The sequence below is a fragment of the Patella vulgata genome, chromosome 2, assembly GCF_932274485.2.
Source record: "Patella vulgata chromosome 2, xgPatVulg1.2, whole genome shotgun sequence".
In the NCBI taxonomy this organism is placed as follows: domain Eukaryota; kingdom Metazoa; phylum Mollusca; class Gastropoda; family Patellidae; genus Patella; species Patella vulgata.
In genome coordinates this window covers 1,542,609-1,558,528 of record NC_065880.2, presented here as the reverse complement: position 1 = coordinate 1,558,528, position 15,920 = coordinate 1,542,609, and the positions used below count along the sequence as shown (strand labels likewise).

The following is a 15,920-nucleotide window of genomic DNA, read 5'->3' as shown; positions in this document are numbered from 1 at the left end:
AAAAGTATAAATAAATTTATAAAAAATCCCAAACACGAGACCCTTTTTACAAATTACTGACAAAGGGTAAATTATATTTTAAAGTATTCTAGGTAGACAGATATTCATTTCTGACTAATATCGGTAGAAAAGACTATAGTTTATTATACCCGGGTACCATTATTATAAACATGGTAATACTCGCTGTCTAGACATGTTAACATGTTGACTATTTGCATGCTTGCTCTTACACTTGCTGACCTTGATCCCATAACTTCCTGATTCACGTCGGCTTTTATATACGGAAATACTTAAGAAAACCTTGCTTGTCCTAGGGCAAACCGGTGTTGACAAAAAAAATAGTTTAGGGTATAGATTTCGTCCATTAGCGACTACTAAAGCTCGTCTTCGCCTGAAAACAGAATACTAACGACATGTTAATGAAATTAATGGCGTTCAAAGGAAAAAGGTGTCTACCTAATTTATCGAGTAACTACTTGAGACGTACTCAGGCTACTTTTATGGACGGAATGGTGTTAACACAACACAATAATTCGGCTATTTTGGGACAAACATAAAAATATTTGTATTTTGCTAGGAGATACGTTTCCGCCCACTCATCTCTGATTTCCAACTGGTAATGGATCTTTAACGTGCACAACAATGGATCTTTTACGTGCACAACAATGGATCTTTAACGTGCATGTCAATGGATCTTTTACGTGCATGTCAGTGGATCTTTAACGTGTCTGTCGATGGATCTTTAACGTGCATGTCAATGGATCTTTTACGTGCATGTCAGTGGATCTTTAACGTGTCTGTCGATGGATCTTTAACGTGCATGTCAATGTGTATTTGAATGTACACTTCTTTCGAACAACTAGTCGCACTTCTGCCGATGTAATAGGATATATATTAAACGCCTACACATCAGTAACATGTTTACAGCTGTAATGATTGGGCAAGTTCTATATGATTAAAGCAGAAGTCAGCTTGTTTTATCTCCACGGATTATCCCCCGACAAATTAATTAACATCAAAATCCCATAAATTCTATCATTTTTATTGTTTAACCAAATCAAAACGTTCTGGTCTGGTTTTTTTCATTGTTTATGAAGATTGACTCACCGAGTGGTTGGTCGTGTGTGATCTAACGCGCCTTTCGGCCTCCCAAACCCCCATGTTACGTTATAACGGTTCATTTAAAAGTTCAAATGGTCTGTAAATGGCACGGGATTCGCAACCTGGTGTAGTCAAGTTGGAGAACATTTAAAAACTTGACGTAAAACATTCCTAAGCTACACTTCAGTTTGAAATATTATGCGCCGTATTTTAATGTCAACAACATAATAGCAGAATACTGTCACGATGAACAAAGGTAAAGAAATTATTACAAATGTTTTATAAATATTAACAAAATAATTTACACGCTGTCCTGTTTTTCATGTTTTTCAGTTAGATGTAAAACAATCAGAAAAGGTGATTAGCTAAAACCATTAATTGTTATGTAAATGTTTTCTCCAATAAATACCCAATGCATTAACCCTTTTAAATCTTCCATTGGAAAAAAACCACTTAGGTTAATGATTATGATTAATATAATTAAAGATTCAGCTAAGGAATTTAACAACAATTATTCTCTATTCACATAAAATCTTCTTTTGGGTTGAACGAACTGACACATGTTTCTGATACGTGTTTGGTGTTAGCACTCAATTCCGTAAATGACTTATCGGGTCCAAACATATTTTTATCATCCTTTGAACCACATCGTATCACAAAAGTTAATATGCCTCTAAAACCTTGTCGAAATCTCGAGTTCATCCACCAGTAAACGAATGGATTGTAAGAGCAACTACTCATGGCCAGCCAGTGGGCGAAAACCCAAACATAGCGCATGTGATCTACGTCATAGATACTAGGGTGCACGTCACCAACTATTGTTGTTACGTGTAATGGCAGCCAACAAATAGCATAAATCCCAACAACAGCTATCATCATCAAAACCGCCTGAAATAAAAAAGGAAACATTTTTAAACATGGTTAAAGTCTAGAAAAAACACAACCGTTCTGTCCCGACTGGGATAAACAAGGCGGGTATACAGTGTGCTATGAATGAAATTTTGTCTACTCTTATTGCAACTGTCAAGGGTTCTTTTACGTGCACGCCAATGTGTACATGGAACATCGGCTTTTTGTGTCATCCGAACGACTATACGCGTTCCCCTGCTGTCCCCTACACCGCTGACAAGGAAATTAAGATAGTACTATACAGACAAGGAATTGTGCCATCACATCCAAAAATCTAACCCCGTCCACCGATGCGGAATTGTTAAAGGTAAAATTGACGGAGCCTTTAAGGCCTTTAATGGAACAACGTCGTACCCAAGCAGATTAAGAACGAGACTATGAGTAGCTCCTGTATATCCGTTCCGGGCCGATTAAACTCTTCGAGCGACTTCTTATGATGAAGTCATTCACACACAGGTTGTTGGTGTACCATTTTCAATATTGCGAATTGTGAACGTCGGCACGAAGATCCGATCATATGAACAACATTATTAACAATACAGCTGGAAATCCAATTGTAAATTTGTAGCGACGGAGGGGGGTGGGGCGAATGGCTAACGCTTTGTATCATAAGGTCTTCTTTGAGTCAAGTGGCGTGGTTTCTTCCCCCGGGTTCTCGAAGTTCTTCCCACTGCTAAAGACCCTTACGCGCAAACGAATTAGTGAAATAAAAATTGAACCACATGTTAGTCTCAACATGACCATTTTTTTGTCGTTAAACCCCGTCTCCCTCTCTCTCGATCATTGATGAATATATTAAAAATGAACAGGAGAGGAACTAGTAATATAATATATTGCTCAAAGTGGAAGAACACACTAACCAATTTGTCAACATGCCATTAAATTGATATTAAGTATTCCCTTTTCGTTTACACAAGAATTGAACAAACATAATTAAACCAAGAAAAAACCGGTTCCAGACACTTCCTTATTAAATGGGATTTATTAACGAGCATAAGACACACTACAAATATTCCAACAATGGTACCATTTGATTTGAGGCGTCTGATTTAAAGGCCAATTGTAATAACTGAGAGACGTAACGACACGGATTTCAAAATGTTATAAGCCTCCTTGGAGTTAATATTACGCAACATGTATCGCATTTTGGTCATTCGATGCGTTATTAATTATTGTATCAAGTAAATCTACCGGATAATTCTACCCCTGATGCTGATCTTTAAATGTGACGATCTTTCAACATTCACTCCATGAATGGTATTTGTTCAATTTCTAATAAAGTCAGCTGATTTAATAATATTAATAAACATGTATCTGTATTATTACGTGAAGACTTTACGTATTAAGACGCTTTAATATATCTCGGAGATCCCCTTTTGAACGACTTAAGTGTAAAACCCTAAACTGTTTTAAAATTCTATTCAGTGAAAATATTGACTACCGTGAGTGTACTATAAAAACCACCGTTTCTAAAACACAGTGCGTTTTGTCATTCAGAGAGAGAGAGGGGGGTGGTTTAACGTCCACACTGCACAAATCATGTCATTTCGGGACTAAAATATGGTCCAATTTTATTTAATTAATTCGCTTGCGCGTAGGGGTCTTTAGCAGTGGGGGAAAGTCGGAGAAAACCCACGGGGATGGACAGGCGACCCTTCTCCTTGTCACGTACAAGCGGGAATCGAAACCACGCCACTTGACTCATTGACAGGCCGTATGATGCAATGCACACGCGTTTTGGGGTTTTTTTGGGGTTTTTTTGGTCTTGTAAATATGTTTATTCAAGTAATATAATATATTATGAGTACATATAAACAATTGGTAATTACACAAAATAGATACGTTAACCATTCGGCCACCCAAACCACATTTGTCATTAAGGATTGTGGGGTTAAATACGTGTATCTTATCGACCAGCCAACCCCCATTTGTCATTAAGGATTGAGGGGTTAAATACGTGTATCTTATTAAGCTGTTATTGAATTTGGAATTAGAGGAATGGGATATTAAGAAAAAAAGACAATGAACCAATTAACAAACATGATACAGTTAATATGGATATATCTGCGTCTTTAACATTTATTGATCACCAATAAACATCCTAGCACCCTCTCGTCGTTATAAACTAGTAGCAGTGAACATAGGATATTAGCCATACGTACAATTCTATTATAAAATTGCCTTTTCACAATCTATTCATATCTTAAAGATACATTAGTTAAGAGTTTAATAAAGAGTTGGCCATTCTTGCCATATTAATTCAAAAATAGATGATAAAAAAGAAAATATTGAAACTTCCGGTCCAATTACTTTATTCTGAACGGAGTTATCAGTGTTCCTAAGTTTTGACTAGAAATAGGCATAAACTGCGTCTACACCGTCTACGAGAATTGACGATCGTTTGATTGACAGGCGATAACTCCATCCACATATTCTTGATATCAAGTAACGTTCTCAATAGCAATAGTACTCTCGCTTGACAGGCCATTCACCACCAGTTCCCGGTAGCGACGTCACGTTAGCTTGGTCATCAATTTACTGATTTAATTTTAAATGGACGACTGTTTAAATCCGAGCTGTATCCAAGCCATCCGAGGGTCTACAGAGTTGATTTCGAGCTTGTCATGTAAATAAAGGTCTAATTAATAATTTCTATGACATCTGAAGCCTAAATAAAGACTTACAATATGCTGATTTAGCTCTTGCATAATGCATGTTTAATAAAGAAACATTTGTAATATATTATTAAAAGAGACGCTCATGCGTTCTTTCTATTTCTCATTTTAATGTAAATGCATTGGTATTGTAACTTCTTTGTCTTGTTCCAAATCAGTTAATTATAAAATATCGAATTTTACAAGACTGGTCACCAAGGGAATGATTCAACGGAACTGTAGTTGTCTGGTCGTTGAACTCTTGTACATATTTCCCGACATTTACAATTTGAAACCGTTGAGCTCGAAACGACGTTATTGTCCAGGTAAAGTTATTCCCTCGGCCATACGTAACCCAATGTCGGCAAGTCTAAAGAAGAGTGGAATTCAGTTTAAAATATATTGATAATGCAAAGTTCATATTGGTATTAAACTATGTAGCTATTTATAAAATGAAATGAAATGGAGTTTAACGTCCTACTGTTCTGCTCCTAACCTGGGCTAATGAAGACTGGTATACGCCATACAGTGTGCTATGAGGGAAATTTTGCCCGGGCAGCGGCTGTACGGCCTACTCTTATATCGAATTCCAACTGCAAAGGGATCTTTTACGTACACGCCAATGTGTACACGCGACAGCTATTTATAAAATGAAAATTGAAGACATTTCATATGCAGTTTAAGCAATGTTAACATATAATTAGTTCCCGTTTGTACCAGATAAGACGATTGGTTGTTCACAGTTTTCATCATTAAAGTTACGTCTAATTTGTCACTTTGTGTCTCACCTTTGGGCGTTTAATTTGTAAGCAATATGTCTATGTATGAGAACAGACACAATCAATAGTGTAAGTTAGTGGGATTGCCAGCATAGAATAGACAGAGTTTAGCCCTTGTTAAATAAATATTGACAAGAATAAGTGTCGCACATTTACTTTACTTTCACAGGTTTGTGAGCATGTTTCACAGTTTTTCCACGTTTCGACTTAATGTTTATCGTCTGCGTGAGGACAATAATAGATATACCCCTAAATCTCCTATCATTTTTTGTGAAATGAAACGAAATGGGGTTTAACGTCCTACTGTCCTGCTCCTACTGGGCCAATGAAGACTGGCATAGACCATACAGTGTGCTATGATGGAGATTTTGCCCGGGCAGCGGCGCTATGGCCTACTCTTATATCGAATTCCAACTACCAAGGGATCTTTTACATGTACGCCAATTTACACACGGGACCTCGGTTTTTCGTCCCATCCGAACGACTAGACAGCTGTCCTTGAGAGGCCCTCCGTCCTGACGTCGGAAAAATCCCGATGAACTTTCTGGGCCAATGCATGGATGGAACACGCGACCTACAAGCTTACACAACCCACCTTGGCTTCATATATCTCTTTTGTAAAATAAATAATAGGAATGAGTTCAGATACAACACCAGTGAAATCAGGGGATGTACAGCTGTATAGTTTCTGTAAACGTAAATCAGTATAGATGAACCCCGGCTTGAAAAGCTTTCTATTTATTCTATCAAATTAGATGTGAAATATTTCGAAAAACTTATTCATTTCGAATCACATATTGTATAAACCAAATTTGGGATATTTGAAGTGGATGTCTTAATTGAAAACATTGGAACCTCGAACTGGTTTACTTTACTCAGCCCGCAAGTTGATGAACGCACCCTGACTCTCGTTCATCTTGAACTGTCCAAGGCCGTAAAAAATTCAGTACCATTGTCCGTTTCGGTGATGTAATGGAAAAAGTTGTTGGCATTGTATTCCGAGTGCTTGCATTTTATTGATGACAAATGTCTAATTACCCCCCCCCCCTTATATGGAAGTCGACGTTGCTCAATGACTAAGGCTCTAGTTCGGTTCCGGTATGGCCGAGAACGTTCCACTGTATTTTGAAGAGTGGTTTCCTCTCGCGTCAATCGTGCATGCCGTGTTATTTGAATAGGACGAAACACTGCGGTCCCGTGTACACACTGCGGTCCCGTGTACATGTTGGCGTAAACGTATCACAACCCTTGACAATTGGAAGTCGTTCGTCGTAATAAGAGTATAACGTAGCACTGCTGAGTTCAATTTTCCTCATAGGACACTGTATAGCGTATGTAAAGTTTCATTAGCCCTGTCGAAATAGAAAATTAAGACGTTCAACACCATTTCATTGAATTTAATGAATTAAACATTTATTTTAATGTTAAATCTGAATTACTTCTCATTAACGTAATTGGTACATTCATCAGCCAGACTTTAATTATCATTTGTCATGTCTATAATATTTTAATAAACCCGTAGGTGAGATTTACGCGTGGCTGCGAACTACCCAACACTACGATCCATGCGTGTCAAAACACGTACGGCGCGGCTTTACTCCTATCTCCTTCTATTTTTGCTATTTATTTATGACCATTGTGATTGGGGAGAGATAGGGTCCGGAAGATAGGACACTGATTTTGTCAGGGTTTTATATAATACGGTTGTTATTACAGTATACCTTAGGGTTAGGGTTATTCTTACAGTATACCTTAGCCAAGTAGAATCTACAACTTTTCTACAACGTTTACAATTCATGTGTCGACAGCATTTGTATTGCCTAGAAAAAATATTCCATAGAAAAAGATTTGGAATCCATGTGAAAATTATCAAAACCTGCGAACTGTTGGCGGAAAAGCTGGCAAAAACAGATTCTTATTTGTTGCTCTCCCTGGCCGTCTAACATCAAAGATCATTAGTGTCATCTTACTCAAGTTAATGACCACGACTGTCACAGAATAATTGTAATTAATCCTTTATCTTGGGGTATTAAGGTTCAGATATGTAAATCAACAGACTTTATACATTTCATGATATAATTATAATACCTATCACTGTAACCTCTCAAGACTAAATCTCAAGCGATCTTAATACAGTATTAGTAACTGATCGGTTGACTAATTGAATTATAAAAACCTTAGCGTTTAGTACACGTCCTTTCTGTGTGAGTGGTACTAGTATACTGGTACACGTGTATTGTCTTTTCAATCTGAATGGTACTAGTATTTACCAACCACATATCATCTGTTTAAATAAATTTCGTAGCATATCAATCAATGGGGAGTAACAGCCTACTTTTCTGTACCATCCGGGCTAGTGATAAAGCAGGGAACACTTTTTTTCGTATAAAACCTAGATATGGAGTTCAAAAGTACTTTCAACCCTCGTTCACAGACGAAGCAGCTGGTTTTAAAGATGACCGGACCAAGAGTTCCCATGAAAGCCAGGCAAGAAATTATACTCTTACAAGAACATTTTTGTGAATCGCAACTGAGTTAAAATACAATCTACCCTGAAGCGGTAGTTTAAAAATGAGTACAAAAAACTTGGAGGTCAGAATGTCAGAATGTCAGAACATTCCCAACTATGTCAAATATCACGGTCCCAACTATGTCTAATATCACGTATACAAAATTCCGAATGTGAGCAAAAGATTTATCGATCGATAGGATAATTTTTTTCTTGTGGGCATTGTTCAACGGATAAAACATAATCCGATTTGCATTCAAACGTTTTAATAAACTTAGATACAGACGGATAAATTGTTGATTTGTAATGACAAACTTAGAATTTCAATAGTAACAAACCGCAGTTGCAATTCACGATCGAAACATGCTGAAATTGAGTAAGGTTATACCTACTACACAATTCCAACAACGTTGGCCTGCATCGCGTTCACTAACTTTATAGTTTAATAAATTTCAAACATATAATATCTCACTTCATCAATTTTAGGGTGAATCATTAAATGGCTGAACCGTTCTAATTTGCTTAAAATCGGACCTATACGATGGCATCGAGAGATGATTATGGTCCTGTCATGTTAATAAATGTCTATTTAATAGTTTCTATAACATTTAAGGCCCAAAGAAAGAACTGCAATAGGTAGATTTAGCTCGTGCATAATGCTTAAGTATGGGCTCATGAGGTATGAAAACATTAATGTAACCAATTTGTCCTATAACGATATAAGTGTAGCGATCTTCAAATAGTAAGAAACGCACTGTGTTGTTTTACGACGATTTTATGGAAGAACTGCGAAATGCTAAACAGACGATACCCGGACAGCGACCGAACAGTTTGATCAATATCGGAAATTGATAATTATTACTCCTGGATTTACATCTGCTGTTCAGACGTTTGGTTACTCACAGATGCTGCAATATAACTTTCATTTTATTAGTGGGTCTGGTGATCTCGGCTTTTTCATATTCCGATATTTAATGTTGACGTATGTTATCATCACGCGCTACGGCCTACTCTTTATATCGGAATTCCAACTTCCAGGGATCGTTTACGTGTACTCGTCGGTTTTTCGTCACAGCTAACCCCTAACCCCCTAGCCCTAACTCTAAACAGCTATCCACGTCAACTCTCCGCCCCCCCCCCCCACCCACCCACCACTGACAATGGGAACCACGCCAGAAAATCGCGATGAACTTTCTTGGTCAAAGCCGGGGTCGAACCCACGACCTCCAGGCTAGCGAGCCAGCGTCTTACCGACTTAGCCACCGTGGCGCCGATTATTATAAAGGATTTTTAACATGTACAATTTCAGTACGGCAAGACTCTCCGTATATTGCTTTTGTAAACCATGATATTCCCCGTTATTAGAAGGTTTTAACTATAGTCTAGCACATGCAAACGTTTAAAAAATCAGCCGAAAAGGTAACTGATAAATACATGACAATGTTTTATTACTGTTTAGTTTCATCTCTCTCCCCCTCTCTCTCTCTCTCTCTCTATCTCTCTCTTTCTCTCTTGTTCAAAAACTAAAGATTGCGCAGGTCGCACCGGGTACAAATGTTAAATTCAATCGTTATTCAAACTAAGAATCCCAACTGAGGAAACTAAGTGTTCATTTTTCAGAGTTAAAGTTGAAATGTGACCAAGAAACCCTTTCTGCAAATAGAAATTAACAATTCAATTGTTTATGAATGATGTTTTTAAAATAAGTCCTAAATATTGTGTAGGCGAATAATTAAATTCATGAAAAATGACCCGAACGCGTTTTCCTGGCTAACGTAGTTATACATATACAATTATAAATTACCGATGGAGATCTATACCATACTATCTTTTCCCAGTGCAAATGATTTTAAGTAGATTTGGGGTTAAACTAATAACTGATTTTCCCTTGAAGACAACTAAAGAATTAAATATGGCCAGAAAACGGTGGCTATTGGTGATTGATATCAATAAAGTTTTATAAATCTAGTATAACAAATACAAGTGAGTTAGTCCGCGCTGAAAATTTACAATAAAACAGACAGCTGTGATAAGCTTCAATCTGATTCGGTTAAAATCTAAATTCTTATTATGGTTGTTTTGTTGTAACAGTTGGCATTATTTCTAAGCGATACCAAATCAGCTATGGGTAAATAGTACGATAGGAATTCACCCAATACACGTAAAACATATTTAAGACTGTTATCCTCGGCACCCGGGCACTAAACCACATATTTATTTTGCTTTGTACTAAATTTCATATAAATAGTAACTCATCAAGGTATTTTCCTTCATGTGCCTACATTTATATTTCATATCATGACTCACATTAGTATTATACAACGTTTGGGAAATATTCCCTTATTGTTAGTTCATTTTTCATTTTGATTGAAATTTACAGGCTCAGGACTGTACAGCCCCGGTTCCATTCACTTGATTCGATGTATACCTTTGTTGTTTTCGATGTCGCGTCTTATTATTAAGTGATCATCCTCTGTATGTTGTACCAAACAATTTAGAACCATATAGGTCATTTGTAATTGACAAAGTTACTATTAAGGTATTTCCAGATATGATGTAGTCAGAGTTAGATATAGTTAAAAGCTATTGAGAACTTCAAAGACAATCGAGAAGACAATGTCCAGACACACTACATGCATAGAGAGCACTTGACTTAACAAGACGAACAAAATGCATGTTCTGTGATAATATGTTTTACATCCCCTCTAAAACTTGACAACTGTAAGTACATGTAACATTTAGTTTAAAACAACCATGTTCCATTAGTTTAATGTATTTAACCCACATAATCTTGAAAGAACGTAGAACGTGGCTTTCAACATAAGTTTTGTTTACATTGGTAGCCACAGTGACCCAGTGGCTTGGGAACCAGTTTTGGTCGAGAAGGTTTAAAGCGTGGTTTCTCCTTGTCAGTACTACAAGCAAGCACCATCATCTAGTCGTTGGGATGACACGTGTACATGGTAGGGTGCATGTAAAGGAATCCCCGACAGTTGTAATTCAATTGCTGCCCAGGCAACATTTTCATCATGGCGGACTGTAAGACGTATATTCGCCTTCATTATCCCGGTAGGTGCAGAAAAATCCGACGTTAAGTCCCATTGTATTGATTGATTGAATGGATGTATAAACATCACTTATAGCATTTACTATATAGGCGGTTGATGTCATTTATAGCTTTACTATATAGGCGGTTGATGTCACTGATAGCATTTACTATATAGGCGGTTGATGTCATTTATAGCTTTACTATATAGGCGGTTGATGTCATTTATAGCATTTACTATATAGGCGGTTGATGTCATTTATAGCATTTAATATAGTCTATTCATGTTGTGTGGGTTTTTTTTTTTAAATCATACACATATCCAGTCAACAGATCTTGGCTTGATGAAATTCACGAAAATTGATTATTTTATTCTTGATTGGCTAATTCGTTTTCTTGTTTACAATTTGATCAAGTAAATGGGTTGACAAAAAACATAATGGGTGGACGTTATATATAGGACATATTGCCTTAAGTAAATTGAATAAAATATAAGCATTGTAATAGATTAGTTTCTGTACACCTGTCACATATTTCTGAATCTGGTTGACATCATGATTCAGGTCATCCATGATCAGAATCGTCTTTCCTGTTTAAGATGGAGACTATTTTTACCAAAGTTAATTTAATTTTGTTGGCTATAATTAAGAAGGTGATCTGTATACAGTTGCTGTCTTTACTTCAAACAGGTTTCTAACCTTCAAGAACTAGTATCTTACATGAATATATCACTGTTATCGACAAAAACAATTAATATGTGTGGGTTTGTTACATGGGGTTGGATCACGTGGCTAAGTGGGTAAGACGCTGGCTCGCTAGCCTGGAGGTCGGGTGTTCGATCCCTGCATTGGCCGAGAAAGTTCATCCAGATTTTCCGGCGTGGTTTCCCCTTGTCAGTGTTGCAGGATGGAGGGCTCGACAAGGACAGTTGTCTAGTCGTTCGGAACATATTGCCGTGCACGTAAAAGATCCCTTGGCAGTTGGAATTCGATATAAGAGTAGGCCGTAGCGCAACTGCCCGGGCAAAATTTCCCTCATAGCACACTGTATGGCGTATGCCCGTCTTCATTACCCAGTTTAGGAGCAGAACAGTAGGACGTTAAACCCCATTTCATTTCATTTGTTACATGGGAATGTTCAAAGACTCTATTTACAGTATTAAATATGATGATGCAACTGAACTTTCTCTTTCTAATAGTACGGCGTAATTGTGGTACATAAGACACGTTAGCGAAATAATACTCATTATAAATATCGTTATCATTTGCGATCGGAAGTCTAAACGTCTTGCTTCCTTTCAATTGACATCCTTTCAACTTGTAAATTTTCTATTTTCTAGTTTACCAAGAAAGTCTTGGTCACTATTAACAGTGATTTACATCCAAACTGCCATCAGTTAAAATCTGTCATCAGTTTAAGTTAAAAACTGTATTAACTCTTCTATGTCTTAGTTTTTTGGGGGACGGGAGGGGGCGAATGGTTAAGGTCTGTCAAGTGGCGTGGTTTCTATTCTCCGCTTGTATGTGACAAACACGGAGTACGATCACCTGTCGAACGATTTGTTAGTCCCGAAGCAACATAACTTTTGTCGAGTGGACGTTATACGCCTTCATATGCAATCTATTTGAAAAAAAAAAATGAAATAAGTTTTTTTTTACTTCGGAAGTAAACAGAATTACAACTAAAAACTACACCCATTAAGAATCTATTTAACTTTCACTGGTATTCGCCTACACATAGATCTTATTTTAACAAAATAAAACAAGAAATTCAATTAACTGACGCTTATCCACGTGTGTTTGGATGCAACCCAAAGAACCAAATGATAAAATATATTGCACTGAACAAATATGACCATACGCCAGGAATTTCTCTCAGATATTCGGGCACTGGGTTAACCTTTCAGTTACTGGGTTAAACTTTGGGTCAGGTTCCATCGATCGGCCATGCATCTTACGTTTCTCTTTAGTTAAAAAAATAAGTGACCTAACGATGAAACTTTTACATGTAAAATGGTAGGCCTAATAAAATAAGAAATTTAATATCACTATGCAATGAAAATAAAGGTGATAAATCATCTCAGATTTATCTTAAAAAAAAATATATAACGTTTAATATTTCTATCAAATCCAACTAAAACACCGGAAGTGTTGATTTTTTAAAGTATTACGCTGTTTTTGTACTAATTTATCATATTGCTTTGACACTTAAATCAATTACTTTGGATGTGTGCGCTTGAAGGCGGTCGAACTTAAACATAGTGCATCGATTATTTCCGATGCTAATATTCACTGTGTTAAACAGCTTGTAAAACCAATGGAGTTAACCTTTCCATCAGCTGTTGATTAACGGATAAACATGGCGTATAGCCAAACTGAGATGAATTTGGGGTTTAACGCGATTCGTAAAATATTATCGAAACTTAAGAGTTTTATTCACTAGCTTATTTTCGTCTTTCCTATCTCTGTCCGTCCGTCTTACGTCAAGCGCTTTTTACGGTTCCAATTTTGGGCTGAGTGATTGCTCTGCAGATAAACGATTTCGATGGTTATGAATTACCAGTCCTGATTGTTATACGGTGTTACTGCACTCTTCCAAATGTCAGAATGAACACATATCTATTATATTGAAATATGTGTTATTGTCTTCCAACATGCACGCTCTCGATGGCATTGGAAATGAAATGAAATGGAGTTTAACGTCCTACTGTTCTGCCCCTAACTGGGCTAATGCACTTGGGCATACGCCATACCGTGTGCTGTGAGGGAATTTTTGCCCGGACAGCGGCCTACTCTTATATCGAATTCCAACTGTCAAGGGATCTTTTATGTGCACGCCAATGTGTACACGGGACCTCGGCTTTTCCTGCCATCCGAACGACTAGACAGCTGTCCTTGTCAGGCCCTCCATCCTGCATCACTGACAAGTGGGAACCACCAGGATGAACCTTCTCGGCCATTGCAGGGATCGAATACCCGACCTCCAGGCTAGCGAGCCAGCGTCTTACCCACTTAGCCACCGTGATCCCCTCGCCCTGTTTATTGGATTACGTTCCGATTTGCTATTCGACTTCCATTCATAATTAAATAAAAAAATAGATAATCGAGACTATGTTTTTTATCCTACTGACTTTAGTAATGATGATCGAGGCTAGCTCCAATATTCAATCGCTAAAATGTCGGTTCATTGTGATCAATTTGACTGAAATTTTCAGTAAATACCCTTTACATTATCTAGCTTTTAACTATTATAGTGAGAATTGCCAGCTCTTTATCTAATCTCCCATAATGTATCTCTAAAATCACTTAAATAAAGTTTGGATTTTGATTATCGACCTACTAATTATCATTTTTAATCGACAACCGAGACTGCAATAGAATTTTTACCGGAAGGAAGGAGATTGTATTTTTCATAATGGTAAGATTCAATTAATAGAAAATCTGTTCAAATTTGTTTTGATCAGGGTTACTGAATTTCATTTTTGGTTCAAACATTAATTTTTAAAATCCTTTAAAGGTTCTCAATAATGTGTATTTCCTCTCTTTATAATTATTGACGTATTTCAAAGTGATATATGTAGAATGGAAAACTGTCCTCAATCGGGTTAATATTACAGGGGAACTGAACGTTATTTGTGTTTCATCTATGTAATACATCCAAGGTGTATTTGAAATATATCTATACCAAATAATAAGCTTGATACATGAAATTAAACGAAACGGAAATGACATACTAGATGAAATTCGATCTACCGATGGTCTATAGTAAGGTCTATTTGATAAGGCCTACATCAAGTTTGGTGAAAGGTCACGAGATGTAAACAGGGCTAGTGCTAATCCAAATCCTAACCCTATGGACCTAGTCCTAAAACTTACCCTAACCCTAACCTACATCTCACCAACAATCACATGCCCTAACCTTATTTACATCTCAGCGACCTTGACGAAAACTGAGTTGGCTTTAACAAATAGATCTAGCCGTGCTATAGGTGGGTGTTTTCCGTGACGTCACAGACCGTCCGGTATCACAACCCCGACATTCTTTAACCAATACTCTTGTTTGGCAAATTTTCGATAATGTAATTTATCAACTGCAGATCATAATATTTGGGGTTCATTTCCCTGAATGTATCCTTAAAATAATGTGTTTTGGGTTTTTTTGGTGGGGGGGGGGGGGGGGTGTACATTTTGGAATTTCTTTTATCTGATTCCAATGTTGCATTTCTGTCCAATTTCTATTAATTTTCCTAATAATACTAAGCCATAATTTGTCGGATTGACTTATGTGCACGCTAATCTTTAACTTCTAAAAATGTGGGCACTCCTGGCACTACCACAGGAATTGAAGTTTACACCACACCTCTCTCAATATATGCTAACTGAATCATCCTGGAAATGAATATATCGTAGAAGTTTTATCAGATACACCTCTCTAAGTAAAAATATGCTAACAGAATAATTCAGAAATGAATATATCGTAGAAGTCATATCAGATGCGGAAACGATAGAATTCACATATACAGAATAAGTAAAACATGTGAACCTACTTCTGCCAGCCTGCTAGCAAAGTGAACCAAATATCACGCAGTAAGCAATGCCAAATTCGACATTTTACACGCACATGGAGCCTTTTTTTACTCTTTCAATAAAGGCATTTGGCAATTAAAAATTAATCTAATTGTTTGAAATATTACTTAATGGGGAAGTCTTTCACTCTATTAATGAAGATCCCGTAAATTCGAAATGCAAATATCTATTTGAAATATTTCTAGTTCAAACTGTAATGCTAACGTCTATTAGAACCAACGGAACTCTATTGAGACGGAAATGAAAAGGCACCACTAATTCGTTGGCGAGATAAAATGTAGCTGAAATATGACTTTGGACATGACTGTAGGTTGCACATTTAATCGTTTTGTTGGT

The 15,920-nt window shown here is 37.0% G+C and overlaps 1 protein-coding gene across 2 annotated transcripts in view; it reads right to left on the bottom strand.

Annotated features, from left to right (window-relative positions):
- Window positions 1-1,556: 1,556 nt before the first annotated feature.
- Window positions 1,557-15,920, bottom strand: part of LOC130010781 (RYamide receptor-like) — a 36,784-nt gene continuing 22,420 nt past the window's right edge. For both annotated transcript variants that reach the window (XM_056098816.1, XM_056098815.1), the window contains exon 3: window positions 1,557-1,989. In XM_056098816.1, coding sequence (XP_055954791.1) covers window positions 1,624-1,989 — 366 coding nt within the window. In that variant the 3' untranslated portion in view covers window positions 1,557-1,623. The remainder of the gene's footprint in view (window positions 1,990-15,920) is intronic.